Source organism: Sprattus sprattus (assembly GCF_963457725.1).
Source record: "Sprattus sprattus genome assembly, chromosome: 20".
NCBI lineage: Eukaryota > Metazoa > Chordata > Actinopteri > Clupeiformes > Clupeidae > Sprattus > Sprattus sprattus.
Genome location: NC_137918.1, coordinates 17331833 through 17357425, shown reverse-complemented (window position 1 = coordinate 17357425; position 25593 = coordinate 17331833). Strand labels below are relative to the sequence as shown.

Here is a 25593-nt window from a genome sequence, read left to right as displayed (position 1 = left end):
TCTCGCCCGCGAGAATTCAGTTATAGTCAGTTATTTTAAGCTGTTCAAAGAGCTGCATGGAAGCTGTCAAATCTTCCGACCTTTGGAGTGGAACGTCCGTAAGTAGAAATGTTATGTTTGTGGGATGTGTTATGTGCGGTGTGTAGTAATTAATAAGAGGGTTAATTTAATTAAATCAATTCATAATTAGCGTAGTTTGCCTTTGGTTGGGAGGGATAGCTATTTTCAACTGTTAAGCTAACTAACGTGTCTGGTGACTAGCTTCTTATTCACAAAACATGTTGAACGGGATAAATTGGACATATGGTAATTTGCTGTGTTTGTGTTTGTTTTATAGTTTTACAATAAATACATTGGGAATGAGAGCATCAGAAAGTAAAGACCTGAACATCATACACCCTCTGGATTGTTGTCTATCTGTCTACGCCTTACATGCACGTAATTGCTAGGGCAGAATAATTACTGTTCCCCAACCCCTCATATTTTAGTAGCATTGCACTAGGAGCCACATTGTGTTCCCCTCCTTTTGAAAGTTAGATCAGTCTCAGTGTGCTTCATTATGATAAATGTATTGGCCTATTAAATAAATACACGCATCTTACGTATATTTGATTTTTGACTAAAACCTTTGGAGTTTTCGTCGGACTAAAACTAGACTAAAACCTTTTGAGTTTTCGTCAGATTAAAACTAGACTAAAACTTTCAAAGATAGAAATGACTAAAATGGGACTAAAACTAAGACGCATTTCGTCAAAAAGACTAAGACTAAAACTAAATCTAAAATGCCTGCCAAAAACAACACTGTTTTTAACGACTTAAAGGTGCTTCCTCTGTGCAAAAAATACAGAGGTTTTCTTAAGTTACCGTTGGCCAATATCTAGCTCTGAACTATGTCCCAGAAGAAGCCTGTTAGCTCAGACATCATCACAGGGTTAGAGATAGCTGCTGTCGATGAAAACTACTTTATTGCATAACCAGAGGTATACACTCAGGAAAGCATGCCAGTAGACACAAGTAGCATTCCCACCAATGATGATCTTCCTAGATTTCCTCACCTTAGGGAGGTGAACCTTCTTACAGTCAAAGCCATTCTTGAGTTGTTGATTGGCAGCAATTTTCCAAAGGCTTAAGAACTATGGAAAGTGGCAAACAGCCAAAGAGATGGGCCACACGCAGTTATAACCTAGCCTTGCTGGCTTGTCAACGATCCTTGAATTGGTTTAGAGGCACAACACTAATATATAGACGGCAGCCGTGTCCTTTTCATTGAGCTTATAGTCAATGGTGGCTGTTTTTCCCTCAAGGCTCAATCGCTGTGGGCTCACTGAAAGGAGCTGTACAGCACTGGCATGTATCCTCATCAAAGCATCTTCAAAACTGAAAAATGTGGATCTCAGTAACAACAGTATTGGAGATATTGGAGTCCAAGAACTCTGTAGCGGACTGGAGAACCGAAACTGTGCACTGGAGACACTCAGGTAAGACATTTTGATTATTCAGTGTTCCCTAGTCATGAATTCTGTATAGTAATTTTAACTGTTCATTCCTTGATCAAATATCAAGACAGGCACACAGACAGTATTTCCTATACACTTTTCAGATTTTCATGTAAAGTTTCAGACGCACATAGACTTGAAGATCCTTCCATATTTCAATGATAAAAGCTCACTGAACGAACTGCAGAAGTTGTCTCAGTTTACGAAATTAACCTCAAGTGCATTTTGGAACAAACACTCAGAAATGTTTAGAGTGTCATGAAACCACAATGTCACAACCTGTTTGACTCCCCAAATCTCGATGACTAGGTGACTCAGATATGTTTTCTCCTAACGTGGGTTGTTACTAAAGACCCAAATCCTTAAATTCAGTTCATTAGCACTGGGGCCTTGGGTCACGTCTGTGCTGAACCCTGCTCCAGCCACGCCCCCTGTTTCGTCTTTAAACCCACACACCTCTGCTACAGCCTCAGTCACATTCACACTCCTAGCTGCACTTCAATCACAATCAGTACTGATCCCACACACCTTTATTTTTTAATAATATTTTACTTTTCTCTCTACAGCCTGTCAGACTGCAGTATTACAGAAGAGGGATTCAGTTCTCTTGCATCAGCACTGAGATCAAACCCCTCACACATGAGAGAAATGTGGCTGAATGGGAGTAAAGCAGGAGACTCAGGAGTGAAGCATCTTTCTTCTCTTCTGGAGGATCCCAACTGTAAACTGGAGTCACTAAGGTGAGTATCACAAGACCAAATACTGAACTGCTATCAGTGAATTTGACAGTGACAGTGACTTATCATGCTCTTCACATGTAAAGGGTCACTATTAATCCAGCAGTAAACACTTCTTATCAACCTGATTTTCCATATTTATGACACACACACACACACACACAAACACACTCTTTCACACACACAAACACACCCACACATACACACAAACACAAATGTACACACACACACACACACACACACACATACACATTTACACAAACACAAACACACATGCAAACTTAAACACACACACACACAAACGTATACACACACTTACACGCACACAAACACACACACACACACTTACAAACCCACACACGCTTACTTACGCAGACACTTACACACAATATATATATATATATAAATATATTCTAATCACATTTTATTTAGTCTAAAATGACATACATTATATTTTTGTATTATATTTTCTCTCTACAGCATGTCAAACTGTACTGTATCAGTACTGATCCCACACACCTTTATTTTTTAATAATACTTTACTTTTCTCTCTACAGCCTGTCAGACTGCAGTATTACAGAAGAGGGATTCAGTTCTCTTGCATCAGCACTGAGATCAAACCCCTCACACATGAGAGAAATGTGGCTGAATGGGAGTAAAGCAGGAGACTCAGGAGTGAAGCATCTTTCTTCTCTTCTGGAGGACCCCAACTGTAAACTGGAGAAACTAAAGTGAGTATCACAAGACAAAATACTGAGTTGCTATCAGTGAATTTGACAGTGACAGTGACTTATCATGCTCTTCACATGTAAAGGGTCACTATTTATCACTCTGATTTTCCATCTTTTTTGCACACACATACACACACACACACACACACACACACACACACACACACACACTATTGCCTGATTCATACTCCTGCATTTGGACGGAGACGGGCACTTGGCCACGCCTTGGCAACACCTTGCCCGAGATGGAACGCTCCTCTGAGCACCTCGGAGAGCTTGACGGATCCCTACGTGCACCTCCTGATTTTTCTAACTTTTCGGACACCCCCTTGGCTCTGATTGGTCCGCTAACGACAGTATTTCCGAAAGAAATGTTTCTTGTTCTTTCCCTATCTGTTCCTATTTCTGTCAGAGCCAGACCGCGTCCGGCAGAGTAGTGCCAGAGCCCGGCACCAGCCTAGAGCAATTCAAATATTTTGTCCAAACCGACCTGAGCCCCACGGAGTCAATGTCTCAAATGTTCATACTACTGGCACATACGTTTTTTATGAATAGCCTGCCTTTATTAAACTCCAGCATTAACAGATACAAGCACTCACTCACACGAACAAGCCCTGTTAAACGCGCAAGCGCGCAGAAGAGGGAGATGAGCATATTGAAATGAAATTATTCACATTGCAAGAACGGAAAATAGCCTACATTTAATACACGCTAGGCATCTGCTATGCCTAAAAAAACTCTTGTTATATAGGCTTCTACACCAGAACCAAAACAAGTCCAACCATCGAGGTTTAATCCATGTTGTTGAGGAGAAAGATGATGGCATCAATCATATTTCATTAAAGCTTCACACTTCTGACATTAGACGTATACAACAGCCTCATTAGAATCCGCATCGACTTGGATGCCATCCGACAGAAATATTTCCATACAGATTTCCCTTGTTTTGTTTTGTTTTAAACCCTCCAAATGACATGATTTCTTTTCAACTTCTTCCATGATACAGTTTGCCGCCTGTTATCGTGACATATACAAACTCCTGCACACATTTTTTTTATTTTATCCTCAAAAACTATACATCTGCAAAGAAATCAACATAAATTGCAACATACCACCTTCTCCGAGTATTAAGTCAAACGATAGTTAAGTGGTATGCCACTGTGTTGACATTAAAAAAAACGTTGACTAACTGTTTTGAGCAAACGCGCTACTTCATCAAACAAATACTTTCATATTCGATTTCCACCACTTGTTAGTCATGCTATCCATTCATATAGATGTGAATCAATCAATACTATTGACTGTAATGTGTTTTTGTTTCATTTTGCAACGTATTTAGTGTATAAATTACATAGCAGGTGCCCCTTCGTAACCATCACACATTTTATTTGCTTAAAACACACAGAAGGACTGTCAAATCAGAGAGAAAATCAGCTGTCACCAGGCTATTACCTGACCAATAGGTCTACCTCTATAACTCGGTGATAGTATTCACAACTAATTTGTCCTTCAATCTATCAAATATGATTAAATGGCATATGGTATTGCACCCGTGAGGCAAACGCAGGTAGAGTTTTTTTCGGTTATCTGTCCGCTCACATACAAAATCTAACATTAACGTGAAGTGGAGTTAACTTGCAGCCAACACCATTGTATTACAAACAATGACAACACACACATATAATGAGAAAGTAAACCTGGCGATTATATTTTATTTTATCTTCCACCTTTGAATAATGTAACTTATAAACATGTTGTTTCAAAGCGCTGTGGTCGTCCTTAAAAGATGTGTCAAGAACTTCTGCTTCATGTAAAGCATACACGTAAACTTCAATACTTATTAAGATATTTTAAATGCTGCAAATATCTTGTTGTGTTTGCCTTTACTGAATTATGACTATTTTATCACTGTAGACTCTCAGACTGCAATATCACGGAGGAGGGCTATGCTAGCCTGGCTTCAGCCTTGAGGTTAAATCCCAATCATCTCAGAGAGCTGGATCTCAGAGGAAATGATCCAGGGGAATCAGGAGTCAAACTGCTTTTAGACCTAAAGGAGGACCCGCAGTGTAAACTGAAAAATCTCAGGTAAATGGATATCAAGACCAAGAATATTACAAAGAGTTTCAAATACATACAAAAATAATGAGACTGTTATTACGAGTATACGAGTTCTATGACTATAACAAGTCTTCTTCATTGCGATTAATTTAAATTATTAGTCTCTTTATTTAATAACCACACCTCATATTTTAGGCTGTTGACTTAGGGGCATAATTAATTACCATAGATGGACATTAAATTAAAAGTGACAGGATGAGCTCAGCTATTGCAGTGAAAACTCAGCCTGCTAGATTTAAAGCTGCTGCACCAGGCCAAGCAGACTTATTGAATTAATAGACTATACTAGTGGGTAGCATTGCTTCCTTCCCCATGAGAAAAACACATATGTGACTGCTCAGCTTGCTTTTTACATTTCTGCAAAAGGCTGCCTTGGTAGAAGTTGTAATGTTTTAGAGTGTTTTTTTTTTTTATTTAAGCACCAGTGATGATGTTTTGTGTTTGTTTGTGACAACAGATATATTTATTGTCTCTTTTTTTACAGGTTCCTGAAGGGCAGTGCTGCTGAGGAAGCCTGTGCTGCTGTGGCTTCAGCTGTGGGTTCAAAACCCTTACTTATGACTGAGCTGGATCTGAGTGAGCTCATGCCAAAAGCCTTGGGAGTGACTCAGCTGTGTGCTTTACTGGAGGATTCCCACTGCAGACTGCAGAAACTAAAGTTAGTTGATGTTGTTACATTCTTTTTAATTTACACGCATAAGCTGCATTCTTCTCTTTTTGGAGGATGTTAAGTTAGTCTTTTTAATGACTTAAAGGTGCTTCCTCTGCGCAATGAATACAGAGGTTTTCTTCAGTGACCGTTGGCCAATATCTAGCTGTTAACTATGTCCCAGAAGAAGCCTGTTAGCTCAGACATCATCACAGGGTTAGAGATCTCCAGAGAACTACTTTATTGCATTACCAGAGGTATACACTCAGGAAAGCATGCCAGTAGACACAAGTAGCATTCCCACCAATGATGATCTCTCTAGATTCCCTCACCTTAGGGAAGTGAACCTTTTTACAGTCAAAGCCATTCTTGAGTTGTTGATTGGCAGCAATGTTCCAAAGGCTTTAGAACAGTGGAAAGTGGCAAACAGCCAAAGAGATGGGCCACATACAGTTATAACCAAACCTTGCTGGCTTGTCAACGATCCTTGGTGTGATTCTTGATTTAGTTTAGAGGCACATCACTAATATATAGACGGCTGCAGTGTCCTTTTCATTGAGCTTATAGTCACTGATGACTGTTTTTTCCTCAAGGCTCAATAGCTGTGGGCTCACTGAAAGGAGCTGTACAGCACTGGCATGTATCCTCAGCAAAGCATCTTTAAAACTGAAAAATGTGGATCTAAGTGACAACAGTATTGGAGATGTTGGGGTCCAAGAACTGTCTAGAGGACTGGAGAGCCCAAACTGTGCACTGGAGACACTCAGGTAAGACATTTTGATTCTTCAGTGTTCCCTAGTAATGAGTTCTGTATAGTCATTTTAACTGTTTATTTCTTGATCAAATATCAAGACAGGCACACAGACAGTATTTCCTAAACACTTTTTCAAATTTTCATGTAAAGTTTCAGACGCACATAGACTTGAAGATCCTTCCATATTTCAATGATAAAAGCTCACCGAACGAACTGCAGAAGTTGTCTCAGTTTACAAAATTAAAACCAAGTGCATTTTGGAATACACTTTTTAGAGTATCATGAAACCACAATGTCACAAATTGTTTGACTCCCCAAATCTCGATGACTAGGTGACTCAGATATGTTTTCTCCTAACGTGGGTTGTTACTAAAGACCCAAATCCTTAAATTCAGTTCATTAGCAATGGGGCCTTGGGTCACGTCTGTGCTGAACCCTGCTCCAGCCATGCCCCCTGTTTCGTCTTTAAACCCACACATCTCTGCTACAGCCTCAGTCACATTCACATTCCTAGCTGCACTTCATTCACAATCAGTACTGATCCCACACACCTTTATTTTTATGATAATATTTTCCTTTTCTCTCTACAGCCTGTCAAACTGCAGTATTACAGAAGAGGGATTCAGTTCTCTTGCATCAGCACTGAGATCAAACCCCTCACACATGAGAGAGCTGTGGCTGAATGGGAGTAAAGCAGGAGACTCAGGAGTGAAGCATCTTTCTTCTCTTCTGGAGGATCCCAACTGTAAACTGGAGTCACTAAGGTGAGTATCACAAGACCAAATACTGAGCTGCTATCAGTGAATTTGACAGTGACAGTGACTTATCATGCTCTTCACATGTAAAGGGTCACTATTAATCCAGCAGTAAACACTTCTTATCAACCTGATTTTCCATATTTATGACACACACACACACACACACAAACACACTCTTTCACACACACAAACACACCCACACATACACACAAACACAAATGTACACACACACACACACACACACACATACACATTTACACAAACACAAACACACATGCAAACTTAAACACACACACACACAAACGTATACACACACTTACACGCACACAAACACACACACACACACTTACAAACCCACACACGCTTACTTACGCAGACACTTACACACAATATATATATATATATAAATATATTCTAATCACATTTTATTTAGTCTAAAATGACATACATTATATTTTTGTATTATATTTTCTCTCTACAGCATGTCAAACTGCAGTATTACGGAAAAAGGATTCAGCTCTCTTGCATCAGCAATGAGATCAAACCCTTCACACATGACAGGGCTGTGGCTGAATGGGAATAAAGCAGGAGACTCAGGAGTGAAGCATCTTTCTTCTCATCTGGAGGATCCCAACTGTAAACTGGAGAAACTAAGGTGAATATCACAAGACCAACTACTGAGTTGTTATTAGTGAATTTGAGAGTGTCAGTGACTTATCATGCTTACTTATCATGCTTTTCACATGCTCACTATTAATCCACCAGCAAACACTTCTTATCACTCTCATTTTCCATCTTTATTACACAAACACACACACACACACACACACACAACCACACACACACACCTACATACACACCCACACACACCTACATACACACACACACACACACACACTCACACATATAACACATTTACAAATACACACACTTACACACACACTCACACTCTCAAAAAGACACACACAAGCACTCTCAAACACACACACACACACACACACACATACACTTAGAAACACACACACCCACACACACACACTTAGAAACACACACACACACACACGTACTTGATCACACGTACACACACACTTACAAACACACAGACACACACGGAAAACAAAACCCTTCAGTTAATTAACAATGGAATCTTGTGTCACGTCTGTGCTGAACCCTGCTCCGGCTACCCAATCCCAACCAGTACTGATCCCACACACCTGGCACTCTCCTTACTTAAACTCCTCACTCCCTTCACTCCCTTGTCGGTTCTGGAATCACGCTCACATCACTTATGGGTTATACCTCAAGACGATACAAGCTCCGGATCCCCGACCTCCGCTGCCATGACAGTGTTCTCCTCTTCCAGGTCGTTTAGTCTTAGTTCTGGTCCCACACTCCTGCACCGACAGGTCCAGTGTTTCCATGATCTCCATGACACCCAGGTCATTCTAGTTTCCCCAGTTAAAATGTTGTGTTATAGTTTTGGATTTGATCTTTTGTGCGTTATATTTTTTGGATTTTGATCTTTTGTGCGTTATAGTTTTTGGATTTTGATCTTTTCTGCATTATAGTTTTTTGCATTTTGATCTTTTGTGCGTTACAGTTTTTTGCAATTTGATCTTTTGTTTATTCCAGTCTGAACTTATCTTCTGTCCCAAGTTGCTTTTGTGTTTTTCCCGTTTTTCCCCCCTGTGAACCGTGTACTGGCTGGTTTCGATAAACTCCCTCCTCCCTGCAATCTCTGTGTCGTCCCACGTTCCGTGACCCCTTGACCATAGCATCATGCATTTGGGTGGGAATACCACCTTCAGTGTGCATTATTTTCAACCTTTCAAATGCTCTGTCATCCAATGTACCTGACGTAGTAAACTACTGAACACCTCAATAATCTACAGAAATAATCTTACTTTAAATATATTGCAAATGTCTTGTTGTTTTTGCCTTGACTGAATTATGACTATACTATCACTGTAGACTCTCAGACTGCAGAATCACAGAGGAGGGCTATGCTAGTCTGGCTTCAGCCTTGAGGTTAAATCCCAATCATCTCAGAAAACTGGATCTCAGAGGAAACGATCCAGGGGAATCAGGAGTCAAACTGCTTTTAGACCTAAAGGAGGACCCGCAGTGTAAACTGAACTATCTCAGGTAAATGTATATCAAGACCAAGACTATTTCGAAGAGTTTCAAATAAAAAATGAAAAATGAGACGAGTTTTATGACTATAGCAAGTCTTCTTAATTACAATTGACATAAAGCATTAGTCCCTCTATTTAATAGCCACACCTCATAGATAAACATTATATTGATAGTGACAGGATGAGCTCAGCTGTTGCAGTGAAAACTCAGCCTGCTAGATTTAAATCTGCTGCACCAGGCCAAGCAGACTTATTGAACTAATAGACTATGCTAGTGGGTAGCAGTGCTTCCTTTTCAATGAGAAAACACACATGTGACAGATTTTTTCATTTTTTTAAAAGGCTGCCTTGGCAGACGTTGTAATGTTTTTGTGTGTTTTTTTAATTTAAGCACCAGTGATGATGTTTTGTTTCAGCAACAGATATGTTTATTGTCTCTATTTGTACAGGTTCCTGAAGGGGAGTGCTGCTGAGGAAGCCTGTGCTGCTGTGGCTTCAGCTGTGGGTTCAAACCCCTTACTCGTGACTGAGCTGGATCTGAGTAAGCTCATACCAGAAGCCTTGGGAGTGACTCAGCTGTGTGCTTTACTGGAGGATTCCCACTGCAGACTGCATAAACTGATGTTAGTGGATGTTGTTACATTCTTTTTAATTTACACGCATAAGCTGCATTCTTCTCATTTTAGAGGATGGATATCTAGTTAAGTCTTTTTAAAGATTTAAAGGTGCTCCCCATGTGCAATGAATACATAGGTTTTCTTAAGTGACAGTTGGCCAATATCTAGCTCTGAACTAGGTCCCAGAAGAAGCCTGCTAGCTCAGACATCATCACAGGGTTAGAGATCTCTGCTGTAGATGAAAACTACTTTATTGCATTACCAGAGGTATACACTCAGGAAAGCATGCCAGTAGACACAAGTAGCATTCCCACCAATGACGATCTCTCTAGATTTCCTTACATTAGGGAGGTGAAGCTTCTTACAGTCAAAGCCCATCTGGAGTCGTCGATTGGCAGCAATGCTCCAAAGGCTTTTGAACGATGGGAAGTGGTCATTAGCCAAGGAGATGGGCCACTCGCAGTTATAACCAAATCTGGCTGGTTTGTCAACCGTCCTCTAAATGGATGTTGCATGGATAGCTGTCCTAAAGTCACGCCAAACAGAGTTTCTGTTGTAAACCTGGAGGAGCTGTTGTTGCAGCAGTACGACCATGAATTTAGTGAAAGCTCAGAAGACAACATTGAGTATATTAACATCTAAAGGGATTATATTAATTCAGCAGTAAACTTCTTAACACTGTCCTTTTCAATCTTTATTACACACAAACACACACACACACACACACACACACACACACAGACACACACACACACACACACACACACACACACACACACACACACACACAGCCTCAGCTATGGCCTGCTCAGTCTCAGCCTCAGTCTCAGTCTCAGTCTCAGCCTAAGTCTACTCAACTGGAGTCTAGTCCTAGTCCTGAACATCTACAAAACTAAAGATGAAAAAGACACTGAAATCTCTGTATTTATGTTTTATTATAATATTTTCCTTTTCTCTCTACAGCCTTCAAAACTGCAGTATTACAGAAGAGCGCTTCAGTTCTCTTGCATCAGCACTGAGATCAAACCCCTCACACATGAAAGGACTGTGGCTGGATGGGAGTAAAGCAGGAGACTCAGGAGTGAAGCATCTTTCTTCTCTTCTGCAGGATCCCAACTGTAAACTAAATATACTAAGGTAAGTATCACAAGACCAAATACTGAGTTGATATCAGTGAATTTGACAGTGACAGTGACGTATCATGCTCTTCAGATGTAAAGGGTCACTTAATCCACCAGTAAACACTTCTTATCACTCTGATTTTCCATTTTTATCACACACACACACACACAGACACACAGACACACAGACACACAGACACACACACACACACACACACACAAACACACACACACACACAGACTCAGCTATGGCCTGCTCAGTCTCAGCCTCAGTATCAGCCTCAGTCTCAGTCTCAGTCTCAGCCTCAGTCTACTCAACTGGAGTCTAGTCCTAGTCCTGAACATCTACAAAACTAAAGATAAAAAAGACACTGAAATCTCTGTATTTATGTTTTATTATAATATTTTCCTTTTCTCTCTACAGCCTTCAAAACTGCAGTATTACAGAAGAGGGCTTCAGTTCTCTTGCATCAGCACTGAGATCAAACCCCTCACACATGAAAGGGCTGTGGCTGGATGGGAATAAAGCAGGAGACTCAGGAGTGACGCATCTTTCTTCTCTTCTGCAGGATCCCAACTGTAAACTAAATATACTAAGGTAAGTATCACAAGACCAAATACTGAGTTGATATCAGTGAATTTGACAGTGACAGTGACGTATCATGCTCTTCAGATGTAAAGGGTCACTTAATCCACCAGTAAACACTTCTTATCACTCTGATTTTCCATTTTTATCACACAAACACACACACAGACACACAGACACACAGACACACACACACAAACACACACACACACAGACTCAGCTATGGCCTGCTCAGTCTCAGCCTCAGTCTCAGTCTCAGTCTCAGTCTCAGCCTCAGCCTCAGCCTCAGCCTCAGCTGTATTATAATAATATATAATATTTTCCTGTTCTCTCTACAGCCTTCTTAACTGCAGTATTACAGAAGAGGGCTTCAGTTCTCTTGCATCAGCACTGAGATCAAACCCCTCACACATCAGAGGGCTGTGGCTGGATGGAAGTAAAGCAGGAGACTCAGGAGTGAAGCATCTTTCTTCTCTTCTGGAGGATCCCATCTGTAAATTGCCGACCCTACTGTGAGTATCACAAGACCAAATACTGAGTTGATATCAGTGAATTTGTCAGTGACAGTGACATCATGCTCTTCACATGTAAAGGGTAACTATTTATCCACCAGTAAACACTTTTTATCACTCTGTGTCTGTGTGATAAAATGGAAAATCAGACACACACACACTCACACTAGGGGTTGGATACCCGACTCAAGCCCGTCAGAACCCGACAGGTTGGGCCGGGTTCGGTCAAATATTTAGAAATGTATAAGCGGGCTCGGGTCGGGCTCGGACACATCAGCGCGATAATGCATTGAACATTCCATATTTAAAATATCTTAATAAATAGTGAAGCCAATTGTCTGCTTCACATGATGCAAAAGTTTGTTTTTGAGAATAAAATCACTTTAAGGTCCTGTATTTTAGGATAACAGCCTTCTTCCCGTGGCGGGAATTTGTTTATGTCCCTGTCTAGTCCTGAATATGAAAGCATCATCAAAACTAAAGATAAAAAAGACACTGGAATCTCTGCAATTATGTTTTATATTACAGCCTGTCAAACTGCAGTATTACAGAAGAGGGCTTCAGTTCTCTTGCATCAGCACTGAGATCAAGCCCCTCACACATGAGAGACCTAAGGCTGGATGGGAGTAAAGCAGGAGACTCAGGAGTGAAGTATCTTTCTTCACTTCTGGCGAATCCCAACTGTAAACTGGAGTCACTAAGGTGAGTATCACAAGACCAAATACTGAGTTGATATCAGTGAATTTGACAGTGTCAGTGACGTATCAAGCTCTTCAGATGTAAAGGGTCACTATTAATCCACCAGTAAACACTTCTTATCACTCTGATTTTCCATTTTTATCACACAGACACAGACACAGACACACACACACACACACACACACACACACTCACACACACACATTATGCTAATCCCTACCTACAGACAGCGCCTCAAACAGGAAAAAACGGTTTCTAGGGCAGTTCAACGCTGGAGTGCTGAATCCATTAGCACTCTGCAGGACTGCTTTGACACAACAGACTGGCAGTTGTTCTTTGTTGCAGCTGATGGGGACATCAATGAATACACAGACTATGCCTCCTTATACATCTCCAAATGCATTGATGATGTCGTACCTAGGGTCAGTGTTAAGACTTTCCCAAACCAAAAGCCCTGGGTAAATGGTAATGTCCGTGCTAAGCTCAAAGCACGGTCCTCTGCCTTTAACTCTGGTGACCAGGAGGCTTTGGGGAAGTCCAGATGTGACCTGCGGACGGCCATCAGAGATGGAAAAAGAGAATATAGGGACAAGCTGGAGTCCACCTACCTCAGCTCTGACCCCGACGCCTGTGGGGTGGCCTGCGACACATCACTGGCTATAAAGGAAGGAATAGCAGTGATGATCAGCCTGCCGCCTCTCCCCCTGATGACCTCAACACCTTTTACGGAAGGTTTGAGGCAACCAACCCCCTTCCTTCAGCAAGACTGGCCGAGGACCAGGACGACTACACTCTGTCCCTGACCGTGGCTGACGTGAGGCGAGAGCTCCAAAGAGTGAACCCCCGGAAGTCATTGGGGCTCGATGGAGTCCCAGGCCGCGTCCTCAGGGGGTGCGCTAACCAGCTTGCGGAGGTATTCACCTCCATATTCAACTTATCACTGCATCTGTCTGAAGTCCCCACCTGCTTCAAGCAGGCCACCATCATCCCCATACCAAAGAAAACATCAGTAACCTGCCTGAATGACTACCGCCCTGTAGCACTGACCTCCACAATTATGAAGTGCTTTGAGCGGCTGGTCAGAACCCACATCTGCTCTACCCTTCCCAACACCCTGGACCCCTTTCAGTTTGCATACCGTCCAAACCGATCAACAGACGATGCCATTGCCCTAGCAACACACACCACCCTCTCCCACCTGGAAAAGAGCAACACATATGTGAGAATGCTGTTTGTGGATTACAGCTCAGCATTCAACACTATTGTGCCTGCCAAGCTCGTCCCGAAGCTCAGGGGCCTGGGTCTTAAAACACCCCTGTGCAACTGGATCCTGGACTTCCTGACGAGCAGACCCCAGGTGGTGAGAATGGGCAACCGCACCTCCTCCTCACTGACCCTGAGTACCGGGGGCCCCCAGGGCTGCATACTCAGTCCCCTCCTGTACTCCCTGTACACGCAGGACTGTGTGGCAACACACAGTTCTAACATCATTCTGAAGTTTGCAGACGACACTACCATCCTGGGTCTCATCTCTAACAACGATGAGACCGCCTATAGAGATGAGGTAAGGGGCTTGGCAGAATGGTGCCAAGTCAACAACCTGTCTCTCAACGTCTGCAAAACCAAGGAGATGATCGTGGATTTCAGGAAGCTGCAGAGGGGGGGGTCAGGACCCCATACACATCGAGGGAGCTGAAGTGGAGAAAGTGTCCAACTTCAAATTCCTCGGTGTGTACATCAAGGATGACCTTACCTGGTCCATGCAGGCAGGCTCAGCAGTCAAAACTGCACAGAAGCGGCTATACATCTTGAGGAGACTCAAGAAGTTTGGCATGTCTTCTAAGACACTAACAAACTTTTACAGATGCACCATTGAGAGCATCCTCTCAGGCTGCATCACTGCCTGGTATGGTAGCTGCTCCGCTACCGACCGCAAGGCCCTGCAGAGGGTGGTGAAGACAGCGGAGCGTATCACCGGCAGCCATCTCCCCTCCGTGCAAGGCATCTATAACAATAGATGCCTGAGGAAAGCACAAAAAAATGTAAAGGACAACAGCCACCCAGGCTATGAACTATTTTCATTGCTGCCGTCTGGTAGACGCTATCGGAGCATCCGAACACGGACTACCAGACTCACGAACAGCTTTTTCCCCCTGGCTGTAAGGCTTTTGAATCAGAAACACTGACCCACTGAACAGTTTGCCACCTCCACCTACTCCCTGCTCCCCCCACTCATACACTTCACTTCCTAGATATATTTGCACAATTTTAAAATGTTCTGTACTTATCCTTAACATGCCTCAATTCACACTTAAACTGCTGCTAGCCCTTCTACTGTACTCCTCATTGTTGAATGTTAATGTTATATGTTATATGTTATAGAGCTATATGTTGTTCTTTAAATTGTAGTATGTTTAGGTTATATTTTATATGTTTTATTGTCATAGTGTTATAGAGTTTTATGTAACTTTTTGGTATATGTTATATGTATGACGTCTACCGGTAGATGAATGATGCTTGCCAATGAATTTTGCTGTGCTGAAGCAATTTGGTATATGCAATAATAAACACACTTTGACTTTGACTTTGACTTTGACTTTGACACACACACACACACACACACACACACACACACACACACACACACACACAGCCTCAGCTATGGCTTGCTCGGTCTCAGCCTCAGCCTCAGTCTACTCAACTGGAGTCTAGTCCTAGTCCTAAACATGAAAGCATCTACAAAACTAAAGATAAAAAAGACACTGAAATCTCTGTATTTATCTTTTATTATAATATTTTCCTTTTCTCTCTACAGCCTGTCAAACTGCAGTATTACAGAAGAGGGCTTCAGTTCTCTTGCATCAGCACTGAGATCAAATCCCTCACACATGAGAGACCTAAGGCTGAATGGGAGTAAAGCAGGAGACTCAGGAGTGAAGCATCTTTCTTCTCTTCTAGAGGATTCCAACTGTAAACTGAATATACTAAGGTAAGTATCACAAGACCAAATACTGAGTTGATATCAATGAATTTGACAGACACAGACACACACACAGACACACAGACACACAGACACACAGACACACACAGACACACACACACACACACACACACACACACAGCCTCAGCTATGGCCTGCTCGGTCTCAGCCTCAGCCTCAGCCTCAGTCTACTCAACTGGAGTCTAATCCTAGTCCTAGTCCTGAACATGAAAGCATCTGCAAAATCAAAGATAAAAAGGACACTGAAATCTCTGTATTTATGTTTTATTATGATATTCTCTCTACAGCCTGTCAAACTGCAGTATTACAGAAGAGGGCTTCAATTCTCTTGCATCAGCACTGAGATCAAACCCCTCACACATGAGAGGGCTGTGGCTGGATGGGAGTAAAGCAGGAGACTCAAGAGTGAAGCATCTTTCTTCTCTTCTGGAGGATCCCATCTGTAAACTTGAGACACTACTGTGAGTATCACAAAACCAAATACTGAGTTGCTATCAGTGTTCATTTTGGCAGCTATTTTAGATTTAGTCTTGGTCTTTAGACGAAAATGCATATTAGTTTTAGTCACTTTGTCATTTGTATCCTCCTTAGTTTTAGTCTATTTTTTGTTGAAAACTCAGAACATTTTAGTCTAGTTTTAGTCGACTAGGGACCTCATTTATAAACAGTTGCGTAGAAACCAACCTACATTTTGTCTAAGACATTTCTTGAAATGAGCGTAAGTGAGATCCACAGAAAACAGACGTACACACAAAAAACGTGTGTACGCCAATCCTTCGGTTATAAATCACAAATGGTCGTGAAATTGTGCGCAACTGAATCTCCGCCCTCAAAACGCCCCTATTTAATCTTATCAGCATATTATTAATGCACAAACGGAGCGCATCCTCAATGCACAAACTCTCTGTGACAGTGGCAAGCAAGAAAGAAACATGTAAACAGAAGAATTAAAGTGAGGCTGACATCGACGTTCTGCTGATGGAAGAGCAGATGCGGGCTAAAACATCGTTAGAAAGCCTGGTAATGGCAAAAGCAAAGTATGTGACATGTAGAAGGCACGTCTCCGAAGCACCAGCGGCCACAACTGTCGCACGAGCAGCACCAGAAGGTGCATCTGCGGCAGCAGCACCTGCTGCTCCAGCATCGGAGCCTCGCCGGCCATCGCCACCTTCCGTTAGGCATGCCTTTGCTGTGCTCCACTACCAACCGCGCACGGGCATGTGCTGTATTAAAATGGTCTTCCTAGGCTGTTTGAGTGTGCGCAATCTGGATGAAAATACATTGGGAACCCTGTTTTACGCAGGAAATCCTCTTACACATTTTGCTGTTCCTGGGCACTGTATGGAAATCTAATAAATTACGGGCATATAAAGTGATAATACTGCGAAGAACATCGGGCAAAATTCTGCTAAATGAATTCCAATTTGTCATCGGAACGTTCCTGTAGCCAGGAATCCAAGAACAGACAAAACCTGAACGTATATGGCCTGGTTGCATCTGGTGCGCCTCTGTAGACGAGAGGCTATTTGGGCACAACGCTCTCGACAAGCTGTACCTGCTTATCAGCGATACATCATCCTGTGTCAAAAAGTGTGCGCGATCACAAAAAAACCTTTCTCTCATTATTGCGCAGTTGGCAATATCCTCTAACAACGCCAATGCAGCCATATCTCCTACTGAAAACTTAGCCACTATTAGTCTTTCTGTAGGCTATACTAGATTGAGCGAAATGTTTTACACTTGTGAAATTAAAACGGAATACCTATTAGACGTGAATCTCATTCATGTGTGAATTGTTCTAATAGTTTAATTGATTTTATTGAGCGAAACATTAGCCCTAATGGTGACGGTGGTGCTGACGATGATGATGATGAAACTGCGTGTCGGCGCTGAGTTCTGAATTCCTGCAGTACTCCAGTATTGCCACAGGGAAATGTACTTACACAAACTAAAACCAGACGTAGAGATACGTCCTTTTCTACGTCTAAGACGGTTTTTATAAATCTGTACTTAGACGTGGATTTGATCGCACGCACAGTCTAAGATCAATTCTGTGCGTAAGTACGTTTTATAAATGAGGCCCTAAGTCTCATTACATTTAGGTCTAGTTTTAGTCACATTTAAAAAGTCCATCTTATTTAGCCACATTAAACAATTTTCCGTCAGGCCTAGGGCCCCCTGTGTTGTGTCTTCAACTGCATTATAGTCAAGCTTGCAGTACTTAAATTGTGGGTGCAATTAGTCTCTAAGATACAGATCTCCTAGTACATGCCTACAGCTGAATTCCAATTAATTCAATGTAAATAATCATTTTAAAGCAATACTTAATTAACATTATCATCATTAAAATATAAGAGAATATCAAGTCTAGCTTTTGAAGATTCAAATGATGTGATGGCACATTACAACTAAACCCTTCAAAAAAGGTTTGGAAACATTATTCCTCCCCTTTAATAATACCAATTACCAATGTATTGTATATCGTTGGAAAGCCCGATTAGTCACCTTTACAAATAGTTACAACTTTTAAGGATCGTGCATTCGTGGGATGAGCAACACAGCTAACCGTGAGGGTAGCGACCCCAAAAAATTTGCCAAAATCCCCTGCAATATTCTTTTGTTGGAATTCAGTGAGATATCTTTTTTTGAGGAGTTTACTATGCCTACCTGGCCTAAGAGGTTAAATCAACCACACATCCTCCATATGAATGTCTATGCAATCTGATAGCCAACAGATTTACCTAGACGGATAGTTTTGACAGTTGAAAGTGGTTCCAATGATAATAACAAGGATATGTACGCCAAACACGTATTCATTTTTTTTTTTTTAAATGAATGCCATGCGTGGCCTATCCTATAGTAGTCCATTCTGCTATGAGTTTACTAGCAAACTATCGCTAGAATACCTTAGCTGTAGTATCTCATAGTTAGCAGGTTAACAGGTAACAGGTTGCTGCTAACGCTTAGACCAAAAATCCATTGAAACAACAAGTAGCTAGCTATCCTCACTGCTAATAAGTATAATGTTAGCATGCTGATATGCTCTCAAAAACGATCGGATCAGAATATTTTTTGGAGTAATTATAACGTATTTGAGGATCAGACACGTTGTCAGGTGGTGGTGGTGGGATATTTTTGTGGAGAAACGATTGTTTTGAGAAATATTGTATGTTGTACGGCAGCATGTAAGTACAGGCCCAAGTCCAAGTGTTCAATCGGCATTTAGGTAAGAGGGCGCACGCCGGGAGAATGAGCAGCGCCCCTGTTCCCTTGAAAAAAAATTTGCCAAAATCCCCTGCAATATTCTTTTGTTGGAATTCAGTGAGATATCTTTTTTTGAGGAGTTTACTATGCCTACCTGGCCTAAGAGGTTAAATCAACCACACATCCTCCATATGAATGTCTATGCAATCTGATAGCCAACAGATTTACCTAGACGGATAGTTTTGACAGTTGAAAGTGGTTCCAATGATAATAACAAGGATATGTACGCCAAACACGTATTCATTTTTTTTTTTTTAAATGAATGCCATGCGTGGCCTATCCTATAGTAGTCCATTCTGCTATGAGTTTACTAGCAAACTATCGCTAGAATACCTTAGCTGTAGTATCTCATAGTTAGCAGGTTAACAGGTAACAGGTTGCTGCTAACGCTTAGACCAAAAATCCATTGAAACAACAAGTAGCTAGCTATCCTCACTGCTAATAAGTATAATGTTAGCATGCTGATATGCTCTCAAAAACGATCGGATCAGAATATTTTTTGGAGTAATTATAACGTATTTGAGGATCAGACACGTTGTCAGGTGGTGGTGGTGGGATATTTTTGTGGAGAAACGATTGTTTTGAGAAATATTGTATGTTGTACGGCAGCATGTAAGTACAGGCCCAAGTCCAAGTGTTCAATCGGCATTTAGGTAAGAGGGCGCACGCCGGGAGAATGAGCAGCGCCCCTGTTCCCTTGTTTACCCCTGGTTTCTCTCCCGGTGCATTGTGTTTTAATTTCTTTAAGAGTGTCCAGATATGTATTATTTTTATTCCAGTACGGAGTGCTTGAACAACGATTGTTAGGACGTCACTTACATTGACACAAACGTCAAACACACACACACATACACACACACACACACACACACCACCTCTCTATAACACACACACACACACTCTCTATAACACGCACTCTCAATAACACAAACACAAACTCTCTATAACACACACACACTCTCTATACCACACACACACACACACACACACACACACACACCAATCTATAACACACTAGCACTCTCTATAACACACTCACACATTCTCCCTATAATACACACACACACACTCTATAACACACACACACACACACAAACACACACACACACACACACCCACTATATAACATACACAAACACTCTAAAACACACACACATTCTCTCTATAACACAGACTCGCTATAACACACACACCAATCTATAACACACACAAACTCTCTATAACACACTTACACACTCTCTCTATAACACACACACACACACTCTCTCTATAACACACACACTCTCTATAACAAACACACACCTTCTCTCTATAACACACACAGAAACACACTCTATAACACACACACACACTCTATAACACACACACACTCTCTAAAACACACACATACTCTCTTTAACACACACACACACACACACACTTTCTCTATAACACACACACACACACTCTATAACAAACAAACACACACTCTTTAACACACACTATCTCTCTATAACACACACCCATCACGCTCTAAAACACACATACACAATCTCTCTCTATAACAAACACACACACACACACACACACACACACACACACTCTATAACACACACACACACACACACACACACACACACACACACACACACACACACACACACACACACACACTCTGTATAACACAAACAAACTATCTCTATAACACTGTTACATATCCCAACCAGGAGTAGTAACATAAACGGAGTCACAGTGTGGTTTGATGAACAAAAATATGAGTTTACTTAGAACAAACCAGAACGCCACAATTCCATACACAAACAGGGTGGTTATAAGGACGAAAGGAAAACGGGAAAAGAAAGCCTCACGCTTGCTGTTCTGATGGGGTGAACTTGCCTGGCTCCCGTGCCCGACGTACAAATCACAGGACAGGCAAAACAAGTAGTGAGTCTTCCGCAGTCCAACTTACTTACCTACCCTAACTACCTACCTGTCAATTGAAAGCAGTATTGGGTGTGCCAGCGTCTGTTCTTTTGCGAGGCGAGAGCGAGCAGCCATCTTGTGAACTGGATGCCTTTTATCCTGGTAGTCCAGCCCCCCAGTCATTACAGGACCACGCCCAGTCTCCACCTACAGCAGGAATTGTTCAGACCAAAGCAGGAAGCAAATACAACCACAGGACTATGTAACAAACACACACACACACTCTCTCTCACAAACACACACTCTCTATAACACACACACACTCTCTATAACACACACACACACACTCTTTAACATACACACTCTCTATAAAACACACACTCTCTATGACACACACACACACACTCTCTATAACACACACACACACACACACACACACACACACACACACACACACACACACATTCTCTATAACACACACACTCTCTATTAAACACACACTCTCTATGACACACACACACACACTCTCTAAAACACACACACACACACTCTGTATAACACAAACACAAACACTATCTATAACACACACACACACTCTCTATAACACACACACACACACACTCTCTCTATAGCACACACACACTATCTCTATAACACACACACACTCTCTATAACACACACACACAAACACTCTATAACACACACACACACAAACACTCTATAACGCACACACAGGCTCTTTAACACACACACACACACACACACACACACTCTATAACACACACACACTCTCTATAACACATACAAACACACACTCTCTTTAACACACACACACACACACACACACACACACACACTCTTTTAAGACACACACACTTTCTATATCACACACACACACACACACACACACACACTCTTTAACACACCCATCACACTCAATAACACACAAACGCTCTCTCTATAACACTCATTGCAACACACACCCATCACTAACACACACACATTCCCTCTCTCTATAACACACACACACAAACACACTCTCCATAACACACACACACACTCTCTATAACACACACACACACACACTCTCCATAACACACACACTCTCTCTATAACACACTCTATAACACACACACACTCTCTATAACACACACACACTCTATAACACACACACTCTCTATAATACACACACACACACATTCTATAACACACACACACACTCTCTATAACACACACACATACTCTCTATAACACACACACACTATCTCTATAACACATACACACTCTCTATAACACACATATTAACCCTCTGTACCCCGTAACGGCCGTGAACGGCCGCTCTCTATTCTCCTGTAGCGGCCGTGGCCGGCCAGCATGTTATAATGACCAAACACAAGCGAACAAGTTATTTCTGAATGTTACCTTCAAGCCTAATACACACTTTTGACTCTTGACAACATATATTCATGATTTTAACCATATGTTTGTATTGAGCGATTTTGGGATAATTTAGTTTTCTTATGAGTTATGTCAGTGTCCACCACGGAGGGAGCCGGAGTTCGCCTGAAGTCACTGGCTATCTTATATCTACCTACCCAATGAAAGTAATTTGTTCCAGCTAATTCTTTGAAACACGAGCTATATTATTTGTTACATATGACTCACTTTCCCGCTGCAAAGAATGTAACTTTGTAGCCTCTGATATCATTACCTCAGCTCAAGACTTCATCACATAATAAGTCATTTCGTCAATATGTCAGCAGCAAAAAGATCGCGAATTTTCAGCCTTGAAGAAACCATAATGATGTGTACCACCAACGATAACTCACATGAGTTAGGACATGGATTGGATGACATAGATGTAAGTGCCTGGTAAACTAATCATTTTCAATAAATACACACTGAACAAATACATCGCTGTTCTCAGAGGCTGTCACCAACGAAAGTTGATAGGTTTAGCTATTTGTGCTAACTATCGAGCACAGCTTATAATTTTCAAGCAGTAGGCTACGATGGGGTGGGCTATAGCTAGCGGTGTATCGTACCTGTTCGCAATTGATGACTCAAAGATAACTTGTTAACTGTATTTATACTGTAATCACATCCTCTGTTATCCATATACGATATTGGAATGAGTGTAGGGGCATTTGTCCAGGTGTATAGCCAACTTGTAGCACTGGGTCAGTTGTAGCACTGGGTTATCCAGTTGGGGCGACTAGCTCATAAAAAAATGCGACGGTCTCACGATAACTCGGATTTGTTTAAACTTTTATTGGTCAACCAATGGGTACAGAAATATAAACTTTACATTTTTGGTCAACAACCTGACAGTCATACAGGCCTTGGCTATATTATCAACGGGTTACCTGATATCCTCCATCCGTCTGCCTGAATCACTGCGAGTCAACTAATGAGGGGTGAGGGAGGGACCTGACATTTTGTACCTAACGTCATGTGATCCCACGGGCACATTATATTGGATGCGTGGATGGATGTGTAGATATGAATACATCTATAGATTCATGCTCCCTGTTATTGTAGGCCTACACTAAGTGATTTACAAGACTACAAGCCCATGTTGGATGCCACACCTTTTTTTGTTTTGTTTACTAAGTGTTGTAAATTATCATTAAGAAAATCTAAGCAATTATCACTGATATCTGCCCCTAGTTTTAACAATAGGCCACTTTCACTTCTCTCACATCTGCCTTATTAGCAATAGTAGCCTACCCTCCTTTTTATCATGTATTGCCATAATGTTTATACTATTTTGGTGAGGCTATCATTTCCTCATATTTCTATATTTTTTGTTCTTAGATTAATCTATCTGAAGTGTCAGATAGCTCAGGAGATGAGAGTGAAGTGGAAGGAGCGGAAATTAATGAGGAAGAGGAAGTAGAGATGTTGGAAGTGGTAGGAGAGGTGGAGGAGGTTGAAGAGGAAATGGTGGAAATGACAGGGAGAGTTAGGAGGGGAAGAGGACAATGGCAAGGGAGGAGAGGGAGAAGAGGGGCAAGAGCAAGAGGGGGTGCATGGGCAAGAGGTGGAGTGGGCAGGGGGAGGAGAGGAAGAGGACCAAGAGCAGTGCAAGGAGAACTGGATGAAGAACTTTGGTCGCAAACTCTGACATCTCCCTCCATCGAGCCATGTATTGTCCAACCTGGCCCAAAATCTGCTGTGACTAATGTCCTGGACATTTTGCTGCAGCTTGTGGGAATGTGTTTCCTCACAAATTTGTGTATGTGTACCAACATGTGTGCATCTCTCAATCCCTCCGCCACATGGTACGATGTGACGGAGGAGGAGATGAAAGGGTTTATTGGCCTAAATATTTTAATGGGCATCCACCGCGTGCCATGTCTGGCGGATTATTGGAGCACGGATCTTGCTGTCCGTGTGCCTTTTGTTGCTGACAGAATGTCCCGCAACCGTTTTGAGGCCATCTGCCAGTATTTTCAGTGCAGTGGTGTGTCAGACACCACTGACAAATTGACAAAGGTCCGGCCATTTATTGAAATCCTACAAAGCAACTTCCCCAAAATGTTCAGTCCCTGGCCATCCTTATCTGTAGATGAGGCAATGATCAAATTTGATGGCAGGCTTCGCTGGAAGCAGTATATGCCCAAAAAACCAGTAAAGTGGGGAATTAAAATATGGTGCCTGTGCGACTCTCTGACAGGGTACTGTCTTTCCTTCCAAATTTACACAGGCAAGGATGGCACAAGCGGGAAAGGGTTGGCCCACAGGGTTGTCATGGATTTGTTGCAGGGTTACCTGGGGGCAAATTATCATGTCTATGCAGACAATTTTTTTTCTTCACTTCCCTTGGTGACAGAGCTTCTGGATAATAAAACCTATTACTGTGGCACTATCCGAAAAACATCGAAGGGCTTTCCAAAGCACATCTTGGAAGCCAAACTGGCGATAGGGGAGAGCATTAAAGAAATGAAAGCAGGTATGATGGTTTGTCGCTGGATGGACAAGAGGGATGTTTATCTCATCAGCACAAACAGTTCCGGGCAAGATACATTGAAGCCTCGCAGTAGATTTAGCACCGATATTATTACTGTACCTGATGTAGTCTCAGACTACAACAGGAAAATGGGCGGGGTTGACCACTTGGACCAGTTCAGAAGCTACTACAATGTTGGCCGTACTGGTAAAAAATGGTGGAAGTACATCTTTTGGGGTATGTTAAACATTTCAATAATTCATTCCTACATAATCTGGATGCTGCAGCAGAAGCCACTGCCCAAAAACAGAAGGTCATGGTCCCTGAAGGCCTTTAAATTACAACTTGTTCATGCAATGTGTGATGAATTCTATGGGAGGAAGCGGAGTGTCCAGGGAATGCACACAGGAGGGGTGGACTTTGTTGGGTCACGAAATTTAAAAGAGGGGCACTCATTGGCTCATTTTGAGGGGAGGAAGAAAGGGTGCTCAAGCTGCATCAGAGTGGGACGGCGCACTAAGAGTGGGAGATGCATAGAAACATCTTTTGGCTGCTCCA

General features: G+C 41.9%; 1 protein-coding gene across 1 annotated transcript in view; it reads left to right on the top strand.

Annotated features, from left to right (window-relative positions):
• The window catches only part of LOC308381611 (NACHT, LRR and PYD domains-containing protein 3-like), a gene marked incomplete at both ends in the record, with an annotated part of 76929 nt that extends 52409 nt beyond the window's left edge, over window positions 1–24520 (top strand). Inside the window, 5 exons of the mRNA XM_080859201.1 lie at window positions 9831–9922; window positions 13262–13546; window positions 13678–13994; window positions 23901–24047; window positions 24500–24520. Of these exons, the coding sequence (XP_080715327.1) occupies window positions 9831–9922; window positions 13262–13546; window positions 13678–13994; window positions 23901–24047; window positions 24500–24520 (862 nt within the window). The remainder of the gene's footprint in view (window positions 1–9830; window positions 9923–13261; window positions 13547–13677; window positions 13995–23900; window positions 24048–24499) is intronic.
• Between the last annotated feature and the right edge of the window lie 1073 nt (window positions 24521–25593).